This window comes from Enoplosus armatus, chromosome 1, assembly GCF_043641665.1.
Source record: "Enoplosus armatus isolate fEnoArm2 chromosome 1, fEnoArm2.hap1, whole genome shotgun sequence".
NCBI lineage: Eukaryota > Metazoa > Chordata > Actinopteri > Centrarchiformes > Enoplosidae > Enoplosus > Enoplosus armatus.
In genome coordinates this window covers 11,824,926-11,843,625 of record NC_092180.1, presented here as the reverse complement: position 1 = coordinate 11,843,625, position 18,700 = coordinate 11,824,926, and the positions used below count along the sequence as shown (strand labels likewise).

Sequence of the window (18,700 nt, the reverse complement as noted above, 5' to 3'; positions counted from 1 at the left end):
GTAGACAGCAAACGTTTAGTGAACAGAATATACGCTTTTAAGCACAGATGTCCATTAGGCCAAGGAGAAAATGGGGTGGTTTATTTTACCATCACATAAGTGTCTTCAGAATCCATTGGGTGGCAGAGTCATTATCAACCCTGTTAGAGGGTCGGCATGGCCCTTATAACTGTCCTCCCATGCTCCTGACCTCTTCTGGGCTGTTCCAGTTGTTATCTAATACTTGATATTTTCACTGGCAGTCTTCTAGTGTGAGTACTTGAACAAAGTGTCACTCCAGCCAACGTCAAAACTACATTGTTGTTGAATGTGAGATGTTCTCCAACGAAGCAACTTCTAGTTGGTGCCTAGCCTAACATTTACTTGGTGCTATTGGTGCTATGGATTAGCAGGCTTTCAGACCAAAAATAGCACAGCATTCAAAAAATGCATGGGGATGCCTTGGTGTGATCATTTTGCCACATGTACCACTAAAAACATGAAACATGAGCCAGTATTTCTAATTAAAGTGATAGATCCAATAGTGTAAAGACGTATCAGAAGGCAAAATACTGCACAGCCATGTACAATACTATGAGACAGCATTTTACAATTCTGGAAATTCCTCACAGCAACGATAATTTATCCAACATCTCAATAATCACAAGTAAACAGTAGATTTATGTCATTTATTTTACAAGTATTCTATGTAAATGTGTGCTTGAACGTAATCGACCGGTGAACATGGTATTTTTGCTAGATAATGTTGCATTGAGTTGGCAAAACTTCAACCAGATTCAAGTTTTCTGTGTTTTTTTTGCTGCAGTTCTCTGGCACAGCTGTGGTGCCAACGCAGTAGTCTCACTGAAATTAATGAGAAGGCTGCGGTTTTTGATGCAGTGCTACTGCCAGTCTGAACATGGCTTTAACACATTCCCCAAAATGCCTCTCAATCACTGTCACAAGCACACCTCTGAGGACATCCAAGTTATCCTGGAAAGCTGGATGAACTCAGAAAAATGACACACTGGCCTCATTTGTCTGAACTACAGTTTGTGTCTGAAGCCCCTAATGAGTTACAGAACAGGCTTCTTCTACCAGCCAATAGCACAATATGACCTCCATTACAGCGAGTCCGGAACAAGAACTTGAAACCCCACAGCCCAGACAGGCTTTATAAATAAGCCTTGATAAAGAACTCACACAAGTAAATCATCTGTCTGAAGGCAATTACCCACAAAATATGAAGAAGGCAAAGCACAAAAAGCAGCATCAACAATAGGTGTAACAGTAGAGTGCTGTTAAAACGGACAGTGGGGTGAATCACAACCTCTTTATAGCCACCCGCCTGGCTGTAAAGACAGAAAAGAGCTGAGTGGTGAAAATGCATGTACTGGTCAAAAAGGGTGCTTAGATCCTTTGTGTTAAGTATACTGTCCCACAGCATGCTGGGGGGAAAACAAAGTAAGGCTGCACGTATTGGTGAGCAGGGGCATGGGCCCCGACTGACGGACCTCATCTCTTTGGTATTTAGGTATGCCTTCGCTTTTCATTCACATCCCACCCGCACAAGCGCAGAGGCCCATCTCCCCGCAGCCCTCCCCTCCCCCTTCCTGTTGTTGAATTTCAATGTAAATGGGAGGATGAATGGCTGCAGCTGGCCCATCAAAAGGCCAGCCCTGCTGAAGGCCCTTGGTGATTGAGATTCAGCCAGGCCACACCACCTCTACCCTCCCCCACCCAACACTTTGTCCTAACACCCTTACCCCCTGTCTCAGCTTATAGCTTATGCCCAAAGAGAAGAGAACGTCCAGGCACAAGAGGGTGCCTGAAACTGATATTGTTGTTTGCCTCTGAGCACAACAGTAGTCAGCATGAAGCAATTTCTCAAAGTGCCAACAAACTCCAGACATTTTATTTATCTCAGGGTGACAAAAGTTGGCTATGGACAGAACACAAAATCCTGTACCATCTCTACAGTGATGGGGAACAGGACAGACAAAACTGCTTTCACGTAGGCTATATCGCATTAACCATCAATTTGACATTGTTCTTCTTGACGTCATGTTGGAGGAGGGGGTTGACGCTGCAATAGGGAAAAAGTCATGGCAGTCTAGGGTTGAGCAATTGGACAAATATATCGGCCACTGACGATTGGCTGAGTCTATCAGCAGTTAATTTTCTTTGGACCGGTTGGAATATGTTAACATTTTGCCCAACCCTATGGCAGTCATGGCAGTTTGACTGCTCAAGAAAAACAATACTGTTTCAGATCTAACAGTTCAGTAGAACGACTTCAGTGCTGGTGGTTGTGTACCACCATCAGTACACCCCACACCTCAATAAGCTTATCTATGATTCTGTTAACATGAATTGCAATGGCCACTTCACAATAAAAGCCTCACATTATTCTATTCACTCAAGGCTCTAGCTATGAAATGCAGGTTCAATAAGTGATGAGCTAGCATTAACAGAAAAATAACATCAGAATTTTTCACACTTTCACTCTTTTATACTATGTTCTGTGCTTTGTGTTCTGTTTTATAACACAGCTTATTAGGAGGTTAAAAAAAAAGCATATGGGTGGGCCACCTTAGCTTTAGATAGGCATGGAAAACCCTTAAATAGGGCCTTATGATTGAGGAGGAAAAACAAAGTGAGTCCAGGCAAGCAAGCTTGTCTTGTCTTTTTCCCTGCGTGTCAGCAACAGACTGAACAGACCAGAACAGCCGAGCCCAGAGGGACACACCACACAGTCTCTGCCATCAGCTCCCAGACCTGGCCGACTAACCTCAGAACATTTCCAACGCCACGTATGGATAATACATCATCCCATGCAGCCTCCTGCTCAGCGGCACATTCAATCAAAACACCAACTGTTGTCTCTTGTTGCCTGCTTTGCGCCACCCCTAATTCATGCCTGTCGAGGCTGAGGCACACAGCCATTTGCCTAATAGCGTTACCTACTCAGGTTCTCAAGTGTGGAACACATGCACAAATGCGTAGGTGCTTTTTATAGCCAAGACTTTCACCTATTATCACTCTTCCTTAAGGTAAACCCTTGAGTCACCTGTCTGGAATTTCAATAGTAGCATGCCTGGGACAAATATGTTAACTAATAAAACTACGATGTTAACTAAATAAACTAAGATGTGTCGGTACAAGGGAACAAATTAAATCAGCATTCAATAAATTCACAGTGTGAGACAACTGTGACTCTAACTTAATTCAGAATGAAAATAGAAGTGAAATTAAATGGTAACCTATAAGCCCACACTGATATTTCAGTCAGATTGTGAACTAAGACCAAACTCCACAAATCCAAATTCCCTACAAAACACTCTTTTAAATAAATCTTCAACAAACTTCTGTTTTTTAATGGTTATTTTCTCATCTTACTGAAAGAAACATTATTCATACTTCAAATCAATGGCAAAGTAGCCAAGTTGCCCATGTTATAATGGAAATATCAAACCCTGGCTGCCTACTCCTGTGAGATATAACTTTTGAATGTTCTGAATACCTAAAATTATGATTAAGTATATCAGTAAGGTTCCCTTAAAAACAAGAGCACAAAATATTCCTTTTCCAAGCTTCGATCAGAAAGATCAAAAGCCAAGTCTGTAAAAAGCACATTTCTGGAGAAGCAGCAGCATGCCAGAATAGAGAACCTTTCCCTTTGATGTTCAAGAGACTCAAGGAAGAGAAAATATTATCAAGAGCGCTGCAGCGGAAGGCTAGGAAGTAAGCACAACCTAACACGAGTTTAAGACGCCATCAACCATCGGGACCTCCTAAACCCTAAAATGAGGCTCTACGGTCCCTGAGGGAAACAGCAGGATTGGGGCCCGCCATTTTGTTCCATTTCGCTTCGAGGATAGAGGAGGGGGCAAAGGACTAGGCTGAATTTCAAAGGGCTTCAGATGCCATTTGAGTATCCGCAGAGATTGTGCTGGTAGAACAGCAGCTATAAAAGATTTACACAACTCGAACAGGGAGGATGAGAGGAGTGAGAGAGAAACTGAGACAGAGAGAGGAAAAGAAAGGCAGAGACAGACAAAGACAGGCAAGAAACAGGAGTAGCCATGCTTGTTTACCTAAAAGGACCACACTCTCAGCACGAGAGGGGGAGGGGAGAGCCTGCATGGACAGAAGGCAGGCAGAGTGGGTGCTGGAGTTGCAGCTAAAGGCTTCTTTTCCCTCTTACAAGTAGCTGTTTTATTCTACCATTTGAAACTCAAGAAGACACTTCTCAGCAAAATTCAAGGAAGAAATTGCACAATATACTGTGTACTATGTCAGCCACCTACGCATATTATTGTTATATAAACAAAGCCACAAAGTTTCCTCTCAGTGTAATGTCTGCATATTTTCTGCTCACACTTAGACACTCTAACATGACCAACAGTATTTTTGGCCACTACTTAAATATTACAGCAGGTAATGGACCAAAAATGTTTTGTTTTTTTAAGCATATTAACAAATGTGTTACACATAAGACGCATAGAGAAATCCAAGCGTGACATTGGATGGAGAAATGTTATGGACAGAGACATGGTGTCAAAACTGGACCAACTATTTATATTTATATATACTTACATATATGACACATTATTCTGGGTAATATCATCTTAGCAAGTCATCTTCATGAGGAACTTTAATCTAAATACAATCAGAAACTGAGATGAGATTTTTTTGTAGAATGATGTGCTGATAAATGAATGGATAGCAGTTTTCCTGAAATTCTTGCAACTTGAATCAAATAAAAAGGACAGGAAAACGGCTGTCAATTACCTTTTCAATGAACCGATTAGCCACTTAGGTCATAAACTGTCAGAAATGTCTATGTCATGTCATCAGAGACAAAACTGATGTCTTCAATTTGCCAATTTTGTCAAACAGTCAAAAATCCCTAAAGGTATAAAATGTACAATGAAAAGATGACTTCTCGCCTATGATAAGTTTGGAAGTGTACTTAATAAATTGCATAACTGATTGATTAATGGTGAGATTGGTTCTTACTTACATAAAAACTCAAGAGTGTCTCTAAATAATTCCTCTTTAGGACGATTATTTGACCTCTTAGTTTCCCTCTTTGCTTTCAAGATGAACAATTGCTGGAGGTTCAGGTAAAAGTGCAATCAATTCATACTTTGGCACCTGCCATCAAAAACAAAGAAAGGAAGTGGTGGGACAAATCCATACAAACCAGGGGCCAACAGTAAAATTTTAAACAATTGCCAGGCTGGCTACCAGCAATCAGCTTTGGTTGCTGTGGATCACGGATTGGTTGGCATATTTCACTCACTTTTAACGGGACAGTAATGGTCCTGCTTAAATTATAAGACAAATTTCACTGACAAATGTTACTAAGAATACATACAAGTTAGCCAGGCTAGGATTTCACCGGGAACATGTGGCTCAGTGTCACTAAAACTGACAGTGACAGATTTAATACATCTGGGGTCGTTTAGTAAATTACAATAGGCAGAAAAATGACTGGTGTGGTCATTTATGAGAAAACAGCAAATCATACTGCTAAAAAGTTAATATGCAGTCATACTCTGAAGCACGATGTCTACTGTGCAACTACTGCAGTGCTCACTGCATCTGTATGTTTTTTTAAAAATCTTCCCTCTCTGGTTTATTATCCCTGATATGCGTTTGATGTTTTGGTGACATATCTAGTTTCATTTGGGTTCGACGGTCTCAATATCAATACTTATGCACAGCGGCTTATTCAGTGATTCTGATCATTGGGCTTGGTCATAACCAGCTGGTTGTACTGTGCGACTGTTACTGTTGAGCTATCCAAACACAGCTAACAAGTGTTCTCTTGCTTTCACTCTTGTTGTGTTTTTGCCATGATGCATGGACTCAGTTGTGTTTGTCTTTAACTCAGCCTTTTAGTCAGGACCAAAAAAGATGTGGTTCCTCAGAATCAGACAGGCAACAAAAAAGGAACTTAAGATTGAGGACGAGAAACAGAACAACCAGGCATGTTTATGACAACACTTTGTTCACAGCACCGTCACAACTGGCTGATGTATAAGCAACCCAGGAATTGACTAATTGTGGTGTAGTGCACCCGGCTCAGCAAACCTTCTGCATCTGGGTAATACGGCCATTAATGGAGTCTGAGGAGTTGTGAGACACAAGAGCTACTGTTAGGCAGTAGAAGAGCAGAAACATAGAAATGTTGCCTGCTTTTCTATTACACATAACGTGTAACGTCGAGCTACAATCACAGCTCATGACCTTTCTGACCCCAGCAGAACTCCATTTCCTGTTGCAGGTAGAGGGCATGGTTTAATTCTCTGGTACTACTTATAGGAACAGGGGCAAAATCTAGCCATCACTAATGGGAACAGAGTGGGACAGGAGTGTCAAGTAGCATGGCAATTATCCTTACTTATGACAAGATATATTTTTGACTTAACACTCTAATATATCCAAATAAGACTGCACTGACTGGAACACACACCACTATAGGCGCTCACTACTGTCCTAGATTGGCTACTTATGAGTCCACCACAATCGTCTAGAATTTAACATTAATAAATTATTCCAAAAGAAAACAAATAAAGGCATACAAATGCCCACTATATAACAGACCTGTGAAAAATATGTGCACGGCCTATAATGTCAAAGAACAAAATCAACTATCAAATTGATTGACCCTGTGACACAATGATTACACTTCATGTTGAAGAAAAACTTCAGCTTCAATCAGATTTTCTTTCTGCGTGTGGGTTATCTTACATTCACAATGTAAACACATCAGTGATAAATGGTAATGTATTAGAGATAACATTTGTGAAGAATTCTGCCTAGTTCTTATTTAAATACTACACAACATAATCTTCATGTATAACAGAATAGGGCATGTGATACCATTTGAAATGAGGCTTTAACTATAGCACAGAGAAATAGGACCTACGCAAGCTCAAGGGAGACAGAGATATGCATCACTGCCTCTGCAGTGTAGTCAACATGAACGCCCCAACAAGCTAAAACACTCTCAGTATCTTGGTGGAAAACACCACCAGCGGCACTGCAGTGTTTTCCTCAGCATTGGTACTGCACCAAAGTGAAGAGCTTCTCCTCCATATTTTGTTTCCTCTACAGCTCATCTCAAATCCCACCATGTTGTGCCCCTCCTTTACATGTTATTTAACACAGAAAACAAGCAGTCCACTGAACCAACTTAGGTAATTATGACAGGTATCCATCCATACAACCCACCGTTAGTCTACTAACTATATACAGACACTTTCTGATAACTCCAGATAGCCTGGGGGCATTTCAAAGCACTGTTCTTTAATTAGTCCTACAAAGTACACATATTTTCTTCACGAGATTTGGTACTGACAATCCAAGTCATTGCTTTCCTTATAGACAGGTTTGTAGCACATCCATTTTGCTTTAGTGCTAGAGTAGACCATCAAATGGACAAGACATAGTGCTTCATGACAGGAATGTGTAACGCTGTACACACTTAACTGGAAAAGCAGGTAGACTAGTATTGCTTTAGATCAACAAAAATAGGTCGACATTTGGATGTTATTATTGCACTTCCCTGAGAAAAGTAATGTTAATTGTTGTTTGGGATATTTCAAGTGCCCCTTAGTGCTAGTCCTGCGAGAATGGAACAAATCTAAGCCTAACATTACTCTAAAACTTACTGTAGGTGTGTGAGTCTAAATTAATTCATTTTTTGCTTTCAAAACACATGCACAAGGCTGCTCTGTTAATCTGTGCATATAAGCATACGTGCATATCTCGTATGTGTATGTAGCACTAGTTGCTTTCTCAAAACACTTAAATTTAACTCCTAAATATCAACACAACGCCAGTGCCAGCCCCATCACACATGAGCAATGATTTATTACTGCGAAGTAAAATTAAAAGGTAGCTTACGTTGCCTCAAAGTGTAATACACGAAGTTAATGCCCTTTTTAAATCAAATCATCAGCATTTCAAGAAACACAGCTAAGCATTTCCATAAAAGAAATGCTGCGTTCAAGAAGCAGATCAGCGTGCTAAAAAATGTGTGTATTTCCAGTGGGGGGGAAAAGTAAATTGCATAAATATATAACCATGAAGCTCATTTGACGTAAGTAAATTAATGTTACAAGTTGACCTTTGTCGCAACACACATCAACCCGAGTTAACCAAGGGGGCAGCAATAGTCAGTTTGTTGTTGTCAACGCGTTAGCTTTGCAGGACAAGGAAAAATGCGACTTACCTCTGTCTGAATTTCCACAAAGTCAAATAGTTATCTGAATCTTTACTGTTTAGTCTATGCCGCGGTGTTTTCGGCCGATGCTGGATGGTCCCATTTGTTGACGTCGGTTCAGTATAGACTGGTACGGAGACATCCGCATAAACTCGCGACTACCATCGCAGCTCAAAAGCAGCTCACTAGAATCGAGGCTAGCGCTAGCTTGTTAAAACCGTGTAGACCAACAAACAGACGTCCAAAGAGGAAAACAATAAAATATCCACGAAAACTCGTTTACAGCGTAGCTATCTCATCTTCACCCCAAACTACGAACCCTTCGCACTCCATTTGTACAACGGTAGGCTTGCTTGGGTGAACGTAAACCATCAAAAGATCATATTTTGTTTCGCTTTAATCCTCTCCGCCAACCCATTCGAGCGGTTTTCGAGCGGCCTTTGACTCTAGTGTGTGGACGCTCAAGACGGAAACGCTTCGGGAATGAAACGAGCGTCCTGATTGGCCCTGGCGCTGTAGGTGGATACCGTTTCGCCACTCGATGAAACAGACGCCATTTTGGATCCACACAGCATCCTGTTCTCGCTTCAGAACAAACACAAGCAGGGCGCCAACGTGGCTGACCATCGTTCACAGTTTCAAACGCAAGAGACCACACTCCATTATATAGTTGGAGACCAAGAAAAGGAAATGGAGTACAGGCATTGGGTGCACTCGTTTTCTATATTCATAGAAACCTTAAACTTTGTTTATTCTTAACGTTGTTAGCCTATTTAGATTTTTCACAGGTTATTTTAAATGCAAACATTGAAAGGTGCACTGGATATTGTAAGCATTTTGTAGCTGAAGCTGTTGCATTCACACAAACGATGCCGCTATTGGCTAACTGACTTCTCATAAAACTATAATCACACACATCACAATCCGTGTTTACCACAAATGCTGGCGCTTATCGTGATGTAAATTTTGTTTTCGATGGATGGGTCAGACCTCAAACACAGGGTATGGGTCAGAGGAGACGGAAGTGGTTATAAAGCGGGGTGTGCTGGTAAACAAACCTGACGCACCCATGGTCATAATGAAAAGCGAAAAGATGAAACGAAGGCTCCCATTGGCTCAAAGAAGACTTCTCTACTCTTATTGGGTTACGTATATGTCCCTCAAACTGACCTGTACACGTCGCTTTCTCACGACATTATTGCCTTGATTATTTAAAAAAGTGATGTGGATATGAGGGGGAGCAATCAGCTGATTTCACTGACTGGTGCTCCTTCAAGTAAAGAAGGGGAAGCCATCATTAAATATTCACATTCTGAGGTGATTATTTGGAAAGAAAACCAGCAAACTGTTGTTCCCCGCAGGGTACATTGTTCCACGATTCTCCATCTCAAAACATGTGATATGTTTTTACAAGTTGCATCGTACAACTGACAGCAAAATGTGTTCATATGAATTAATTTTAGTAAACAAACCTAACTGGGCGAAGGTCTGCTGAATCCAGAGCTCTACTCAAGCAGCCAATAGCGCCCTCTGCTGGAGTACTGCTATAGTGTCAACACACTTGGAAAAAAAATACTTTTAGTTCTTTATACTTTTCTCAGAGGTTTCAGAGAGTCCAGGTAGGCCTCATATTTTGAACGGAACATACAATCATTTGAGGAGGCGAATTGTTATAATTTTCATTATTTGCATTACTTATGTGGTGGATGTACATATACATTACATATGGGACATCTACAATGTTTTATGTGTTTTCAATACTCACTAACATAAGACACGGATGCAAGTATCACATGAAACTGTCACTCAGCTCAAGACAAACCCTGGGCCCAAAGAGGCTCAATTTCAAGGACAATTGCATAAACTGAACTAATATTTATGTCGCAGTGAGTGTGCGTCCTCTAGCGTAGTAGACGTTCGGATTTTACTTTGCTGCATTGTAAACATCCAATATTATCTTTGAAAAGTGGGCCGGATTTAGCAGGAATGAAAAATCTAGTACATCCAAGTTACAGTTTACTGCATGACTGACTGAAATATTATGTGAGACTGGAAATTGCAGAGCTTACATTGCGTTGTATGAACGCTGCGCAAACTTCTGCGCAGCTCATAGGTCCTTGAAGTACACACAGAAAGGTTGAAGTTCAAAGTTCGAGACAAAGATGTTTTCAGAGGCGACGAGATGTGTTAAACTTTACTATTCAATCTTCAGCACACATTAAACACAGTCTCCACAATAGTGATAATTAGACAATGACGATAAAGTCAAACGTAGTGTAAATACGTACTGTTTTTCGCTTGCTTTTCCGTGCGCCGGAAGTCCGAGAGTGTGTACTTGCAGTGTTGATTTCGAGCTGACATCTTTGCTCGGCTGCACGGTTGAATAACATAGCAAGCTAGCTCTTAACGGAGGTAGAGGTAAACAAACGTATTAGAAAACACGATTTTAGCTTCAAAGAAAACTGATAGCTATGGCATTGCAATTGTTTAGTTAACGTACCGCATTCACTGAGAACAGACACTATGTCAGCTATGTTGTTGCAGCGCCGTGCTGGCATTTGTAGAAATTACAGTAGAGGTTTATTGTGGACGCTGTCGAGGCGAAACTCTCACGTATTAGCAAACAAGCCGATATCAAGTGATAGTGTTAGAAATGTGTTGTTCAGATGCGCTGATGTCAGAAAGATGTTTCTGTCCAAGTCAGAGCGAACACTTACAAGTCAGCCACAGAAACTCATTCAGGTAAGACAAAGTACATCAATGATTTAGCAAACATGATAGTTGGATGAGTGAAAAAGCCACATTTTGACTTGTATTTATAGTTGGTAGTGAATAAGTAAGATATGGGAAACAACTGTAAGAAGTATGTGAAGTGTGATCTGTATACCAGTAGCTGCTCATTGAGAGCCTCTACCTTGGACATTAAACCATGAAGAAAATGCATTGGATTCTGCTTTTGAGGAATATTCACGCTTTAGCAGAATTTTGATTTGAAATTGCAATTTCAGTGAGTTAGTAATACCTATTTCTTAATAGAGTCAGGTTTTTTAAAGCTTGAAATGAGAGGTTGTTAGAGAGTTATGCTGCTGTGGAAGTAGTTTAACTTGAAATCAGATCATTCTTCGCTGCTTCTACTCCTCTGTAACTGCCTGGTATTGTGTGTGCAAAATACAGCAATTGTTTTTACTTCCTCTCATTGTTCGGCTATTTTTTTCACACCAAAATATGTTGTCCCAATGTTCCCATTTTAGAGTCTTCTCCACAGACCCTTGGGTCCTGGCATGGTGGGAATTAGCAAAGAATTAATCAGGAACAACCTGCTGAGGAACCCTGTTGGTTTGGTAAATCTATTAGGTAAACACTTGTTTTATTAACCTTAGTATGATTACTTACTTATGTTATGATATAATCATATTTTCTTACTTATAGCTACTTATGATGAAAAATACTTTGATTTCAGGGGCAATAAACTTCTTCAGTACATCTCAATCTAAACAAGAGAAAAATAAAAGTAATGGACCAAAGGGGAAAAGTCCAGAGGAAGATGAAGGTAAGAGATCAATTGCTTCAGCTGCTTGGCACATGGCTGTTCACATCAGCGCACCACATCTGGCTGTGATCTTGATTTCTTTCTCTGATCCTTTTTTTTTTTTTTTTCTTCTATAATCCACCTCACCTTTCAGAGGAGAAGAAACGTCGCGAGCAGGAGGACCAGATGTACCGGGAGCGCCTGCGGACCCTCTTCATCATAGCGCTCATCATGAGCCTGCTGAACTCCATTAATACCAGTGGTGGCAACATCTCTTGGAACGACTTTGTCAATGAGATGTTGGCCAAGGGAGAGGTGTCGCGGGTGCAAGTCGTTCCTGAGAGCGACATTGTAGAAATCTACCTTCATCCTGGAGCAGTCATCTTTGGACGGCCTGTATGTTGTGCAAGATTTAATACAAACACACAACTAGCATCTGCAATTTTGCAGCAGATGTGCATGCTAACCTCTCGTTTCCTGCCACGTTTCTTGCTTTGCAGAGGCTGGCGCTCATGTACAGAATGCAGGTTGCCAACATAGACAAATTTGAGGAGAAGCTGAGAACTGCTGAAGAAGAGCTGAATATTGACAACAAGGACAGGATACCGGTGTCCTACAAACGCACCGGATTCTTTGGAAAGTAAGAGCATGACCTTTCTCAGAGCAGATCACATAAAACATAATCCATAAAGTTTTGTCATTAATAATTTCATAAAGAACCAATAGGTGCCGTTGTTATGTGTTGTAACCATAATCCCCTATGGTTATAACACAAGCGTGACTGATATATCCATTTTTAATAGTTAGACTGGTCAAATTGCCGGTCAACTCCAACTGCATTTTTAATGTCTTGACCTCAGATTTTCTCCTACTTTGAAGTAAAAGACTTGTGAGACTCAATGCAATGTCTTCTCCTCTGTTCACTCTGCAGTGCCGTCTATGCTCTGGGGATGGCTGCCATTGGCGTGGCTATTCTCTGGTATATCTTTCGACTAGCGGGCATGGGTGGAAGAGAGGGTGGCTTCAGTGCTTTTGTGAGTGAAACCACATACGTAAATTTGCACGAGTACATTTAGGGTTCTCAATGTGTTCCACTAATTTAACTTGCGTATTAATTGCATATTACAACATACTTAACAGAATCAGCTGAAGATGGCCAAGTTCACCATTGTGGACGGCAAGTCGGGTAAAGGTGTGAGTTTCAAAGATGTAGCGGGCATGCATGAGGCTAAGATGGAAGTAAAGGAATTTGTGGACTACCTCAAGGTAAGAAACCAGACTCGTAGTAATATATGTGGGTCTGGTATAGTACTTTAGCCATGTTTTGTTTATGTAATAAAGTAATTTAAGGATGAGGTGAATATAATTGATGGTTTAGTTCTCTGTTCTCTGTTACTATATCTACTTGAAGTCCTTTGTATCTACATCTCACATGAGTATTGCAGTCTATTACTTACCGCGTTGATGTTATCTATTGTCAGAATCCAGAGCGATACCTCCAGCTGGGAGCCAAAGTTCCCAAGGGTGCATTGCTGCTTGGACCTCCAGGCTGTGGGAAGACCCTGCTGGCTAAAGCCGTAGCCACCGAGGCCCAGGTGCCCTTTCTGGCTATGGCTGGCTCTGAGTTTGTGGAGGTCATTGGAGGTATGTAGAGATAGCACCAGCAATTAATATGGCAAATAGCCGGTCAACATACAGCAAAATAATGTTGATATTCAATATGAGAGTACATATTGTTGGTTCTGATAATAATGTGATATTTTAAGATTAAATGTCTGTTCCTGTGTTGCAGTGCAGGGATATACCGACATTTATTGAAAAAAAAATCTTTCTTTTCTTGATGTACAAGAGGAATGCCCTTTCTTTCTTGGTCATCATATACACATCACTAATGATTAAGCTTTTGATTTTTAATATCATCTTTAAAATTCTGTCACACCAGAGGTATCATGATATTTGTAAAAACATATATTGTGATATTTGATTTGAGGAATTGCTCAGCCTTTGTATGTCAGCCTTATTAGAGGGTTCAATTCTGAAGGCAGATTAGATGCTGTTCGTAGAGGTACGCCTCAGTTTTGATGTGACTTATATTGTGTTTGTGTGGAGGCCTGGGTGCTGCTAGGGTCAGGAGTCTGTTCAAGGAGGCTCGAGGCCGAGCACCCTGCATTGTCTACATCGACGAGATTGACGCTGTGGGGAAGAAGCGCTCCACCAACATGTCAGGCTTCTCCAATACTGAGGAGGAGCAGACCCTCAACCAGCTGCTGGTGGAGATGGATGGTGAGTGAAACTTGGGATTTCAGAGCAGTTTGTGGTCATCAGAGGCGAACTTTTCAGACATGATAATGAAACTTTGAACAACTTTTTTTTTTTTGCAGGAATGGGAACAACAGACCATGTCATTGTCCTTGCTTCCACTAACAGAGCAGATATCTTGGACAATGCTCTCATGAGACCAGGCAGACTGGACAGGCACATCTTTATAGATCTTCCCACACTGCAGGTAGACTTGAGCGCTCACAGTTGCCAGCGATCTTGATTAAACAGTGAAGTTACTGTACTAAACTTAGTTGTATTTATTGGACTCAAAGCAGCACATTCAGATTTAGTTAATCACACTCTCCTCCCCTTCTGTTTTTAAATCTGTTAAAGAATGCAGTGATGTGGTTGCAGAGCTGAAATCTCCTGTTTTTGTCCACACTTGTTGTTTTTGTAATATTGTAAACCTTGTTTGCTTATTTGCTGCTGAAAAAACACTCTAATTGTGGCAGGGAACATCCTTTGTAAGCCTTACAAAAGAAATGTAAGGCACTTTCTCAAACAGCTTCTATTTTTGCTGTTTTTAAAATATATTGAATGATGTCACCACTGTAACTTATCAGACCACAGCAGGTTTTTTTGTGAGTCATTACACCTCTTGTAGCTACTCCTTTGGTATCCTATTGAGCTCTGCCACTATACATTCTCAAGCAAACAAACGCATCATAGCTGTGTAGGAGGTTTAGACAGAGTTTGTCAGTTAAATCTAGTTTGTCTCATGTTTGTTTATTGTTGTCTCTCAGGAGAGGAAAGAGATCTTTGAGCAGCATCTGAAGATCTTGAAGCTGACCCAACCAGCTAATGTCTACTCTCTGCGTCTGGCTGAGCTCACCCCAGGCTTCAGTGGTACATACATATTTACCGTTTTATCCTCATTTTGTTATGGCCACAGATGTTCATAGATTTAAATAATGGCCTGCCTCCGTGAATAAACATAAGCTCTTGATCAGCAAATATGAAACATCTTTGGACATCACAACACAACACTGTTGATGTTTACTGAAATGTCATTCTCCCATATGGTGCTCATGAGATCTCTGTTGCCAACTCACTTACTCCCTGCAGGTGCAGACATCGCTAACATTTGTAACGAAGCTGCCCTGCATGCTGCCAGAGAGGGGCACAAGTCCATCGATACCTTTAACTTTGAGTATGCGGTGGAGAGAGTGATAGCAGGTACACTGATGCAAACACGGTATTGCGGGAAAACAAATAAATGTTATAAGACTCAGTCGCCACTGTGGCAAAATCTGACAAATCTGTGTGTATGTGTGTGTCTTCAGGAAGCGTAAAGAAGAGTAAGATCCTGTCCAAAGAGGAGCAGAGGGTGGTGGCCTTCCATGAGTCTGGACATGCCTTAGTGGGGTGGCTACTTGAGCACACAGAGGCAGTCATGAAGGTACACCCACTCCTGAGTGGCTGCTCCTTGATGTCGTGTAGGCTTGTATTGTAAATGTAAGATGTGTCCTGTGTAAACACATCCTTTAACACATAATTGTATGTCTGCCATATTTTGTTTTAATCAGAGTACTCCGAAAGATCAAAGTGGCATAATTGATGCTTTTTCTAATTTTCTCGGAGAGTAGAGATGAAGTGTAGACACCATATCTACAGAAATCATTTATAAGGAGCACTCAGGACCAATTTTCTATCAAGGCTGTGTGTCTAACAATTTTTCACTTTGTCCAGATATCTTGTCAGTCATCTGCTGTTTCTCCACATTATTGATATGAATGGTTCTTGAAGTTTATTTTAGTAATGTATATAGATATGCTCTGTCTTAGAACTATTTTTTAACTATTTATTTAAATCTCTTTTCTCCTTCTCGGTTGGTCTGCCTCATCTAGTATTTGCTCCAATGGACTTTTCTCACATCTGACTGTGTCAAAGCCAGACTGACCAGGACATCAAACTAGGTGTTAAATGTTTAGCACCCAATTAACATGTAGATTGTTATTGGTTGCCAGATGGGCTGCCAACAATCCCAGCCTCAGTACATTTATGAATGAAGAGAAATTATTAAACCGCTGAAGGACCGCTGTGGTCAAAGGCCTCTTTATACTGTTGACCAAGCCAGAGCAGGAAGACTTGATAAAATGACAGGCAGACAATTAAAAAAAAATGTTACACATGGGACAACATGGACGGACACATAGAAACACTTTCAGTTCTTTTCAATTCACTTTTTAAAAAACTCTTTAGTTGAAATCAGATAGATCATGTTGTTTTTTTTTCAGGTGTCCATTGCCCCGAGGACTAATGCAGCCCTGGGATTTGCTCAGATCTTGCCTCGTGACCAGTACCTGTTCACCAAGGAGCAGCTGTTTGAGCGGATGTGTATGGCTCTGGGAGGAAGAACTGCAGAGGCTATCACCTTTAACAAGGTTACAACAGGTACTGCCCATCTATTGTATATTAACTGTAATCACAGCCTGCTCACATGCAACATGCTCCTACAAACGCCTCTCACTTATCCCGCTGATTGCTTTCAAATCATTTCTTCATAGCTCTCTACTGCTCAAATTCCTGGCCCTCCTCAGTCCCAATCTTACCAAAATATTATTATTTTTATTCCTGATATGAATTGAGATTGTTTTACTTGTTTTAACATTTTTCCAGCAGTGGCAGTGGGAACAAGTGGAATGAATTTATTCATTTAATAAAACTTAGTCTTGAAGGCTGATTCTCAGGCAGAATGGAGGTTACTTTTTTCAGTGCTACTTCCTCCCCCCAAAGTTAATTACCCTCACTCTGTGTCCCCAGGAGCTCAGGATGACTTGCGTAAGGTGACTCGCGTGGCCTACTCTATGGTGAAGCAGTACGGCATGTGTGACAGTGTCGGCCAGGTCTCGTTCCCAGACACAGAGGAGCAAGGTGCCATTGGACGGCGTCCTTTCAGCCAGGGCCTCCAGCAGCAGATGGACCACGTGGGTTCTAAAATTGGACTAGTTCTCTGTTAACCCACATTAGCACACAGTGAATGTTCACCTTAAAGTATTGATTTTTGCTTAGCTTTTTCTGTTATTTCTGTTATTTCAGTAGGCCATACTGTTATTAGGTGTTCTGAAATAGGACTACTTTTCATCTCCCTGTTAAGTTTACCTAGAACACAGTGAATGTTCTTGAAGTATAGATTTGACAGGACTTGTTGTTCTTTCAGGAGGCGAAGATGTTGATAGCCCGTGCTTACAGGCACACAGAGAAGCTGCTGTTGGACAACAGAGACAAGCTGACACTGGTCAGTTCCCTTCTTTGATCAAACATTTTGTGCATTTAGACTGTAGCTTTTTGCTATCATTGAGCACAGCACTCCTGTATTACCTTTTGGTTTAGTTTTAGATTATAAGTCACAACTACTTGTTGGTCTGTCTTTCCAGTTGGCCAATGCGCTGTTAGAGCGTGAGGTGGTGAACTACGATGACATTGAAGCCTTGCTGGGTCCACCTCCCCATGGGCCCAAGAAGATGATCATCCCACAGAGCTGGTTAGAGGCTGAGAGGGACAAGCAAGACTCAGGAGAAGACGAACCTCCACCACCTCCCCGCAAACACAGAGAAGACATAGATCCACAGCTGGCCTGATCTTAAAATGTATGTCTCAAAATTATTTTCCAACTGCTGCATTTTGCGGGGGTGATCAGGGGCATTTTACAAAACCTGGCGTTGATTCCTCACTTTGAAGCTGAATATGCCTGAAAGTGAAAGTTTCTTAAAACTCTGCAATCCATGCAGACGTTCGTGCAAATTAACATTTGCACTTGTTTTCCAGTTAGCTGACCCATTTAGATCATCTGAAACAGGCCTAAACAAGCCAGTGCAACTTTGAAGATAATTATTTTGGGAGGAATTCCATCATTTTTCTCACACGCTTGCTGCACGGCCATATTATTATGCCATGGGAGAGATAAAAACGAGTCTATTTAAACAAGACTTCTCTAACTAGCCTGAAGTGCAGATAGTCTAGAAAAGCCTTCTAATCAACATTTACTGTATGTGCAATCAGCAATTATATGCTCTGTCTTAGAATTCCCAAACACTGTGTGCTAATACCTGAAACTGTCATGGATCATTTTATGCAAACACACTGTAGTATATACAGGTTTGCATTCAAGTATGACTTGTGCTGTTGCTTTGCTGTGTCATCTGCAAACAACATAGCAAAGGAACTGCTTGCCATTTGTATCTCAGTTGACTTTCGGGGTGATTTATCCGCTTTGTCAGAGAGGAAGTGCACCAAATATATTCTATAATTATAACAGATTGCAGTATAGATTACTGTGGACATTTATACCTAATGGTGTGTACTTGGGTGTTTTTGACTGGGCTGAAACAGAAGTAAATATAAATAAATAAAACTGCTCTCCATCAATGAGGAAACTCAGTGTTTTTTGAAATGCCCCTTTAAGCAGCAGACGTTACTCTACATATTGTGTTAATAGATGGAATAGGCTGAGCGAGTGTTTTCTTTGTATTAGGGACTGTGAATTGGTTTGATTGCCACTCATGAATATGAAGTCAAAGGATGGTGTTGCTAAATATTAAAATAAAGTTGTATTTATATAGTGTGTTGCTCTTTGTGTGGTATTTCATTTTAGTGGTAACATATATGTGTATATGTGAATTCTGAGTAAA

General features: G+C 40.9%; 1 protein-coding gene and 1 long non-coding RNA gene across 2 annotated transcripts in view; one reads left to right on the top strand and one right to left on the bottom strand.

The window, feature by feature from the left end:
- LOC139283067 (uncharacterized) overlaps nucleotides 1–8,505 on the bottom strand; it is a 70,077-nt gene extending 61,572 nt beyond the window's left edge. Inside the window, exon 1 of the long non-coding RNA XR_011597312.1 lies at nucleotides 8,228–8,505. This is a non-coding gene — a long non-coding RNA (uncharacterized lncRNA). The remainder of the gene's footprint in view (nucleotides 1–8,227) is intronic.
- Nucleotides 8,506–10,619: 2,114 nt separating this feature from the next.
- spg7 (SPG7 matrix AAA peptidase subunit, paraplegin) lies at nucleotides 10,620–18,633 on the top strand. The gene is made up of 17 exons (XM_070926835.1): nucleotides 10,620–10,960; nucleotides 11,470–11,572; nucleotides 11,679–11,768; nucleotides 11,902–12,143; nucleotides 12,248–12,387; nucleotides 12,679–12,781; nucleotides 12,888–13,013; nucleotides 13,229–13,391; nucleotides 13,857–14,030; nucleotides 14,129–14,253; nucleotides 14,813–14,915; nucleotides 15,135–15,245; nucleotides 15,353–15,468; nucleotides 16,307–16,463; nucleotides 16,833–16,996; nucleotides 17,230–17,307; nucleotides 17,447–18,633. The coding sequence occupies exons 1-17, from the start codon at nucleotides 10,742–10,744 to the stop codon at nucleotides 17,648–17,650; spliced, it is 2,418 nt and encodes an 805-aa protein (XP_070782936.1). The 5' UTR covers nucleotides 10,620–10,741; the 3' UTR covers nucleotides 17,651–18,633.
- The last annotated feature ends 67 nt before the right edge of the window (nucleotides 18,634–18,700 follow it).

Coding starts and splice junctions, on each gene's coding strand:
- spg7 (XM_070926835.1), top strand. CDS start 10,742: ATGTCAGCTATGTTGTTGCAGCGCCGTGCTGGCATTTGTAGAAATTAC. Junction 13,014..13,228: donor AATTTGTGGACTACCTCAAG/GTAAGAAACCAG, acceptor ATCTATTGTCAG/AATCCAGAGCGATACCTCCA. Junction 15,469..16,306: donor ACACAGAGGCAGTCATGAAG/GTACACCCACTC, acceptor TTTTTTTTTCAG/GTGTCCATTGCCCCGAGGAC.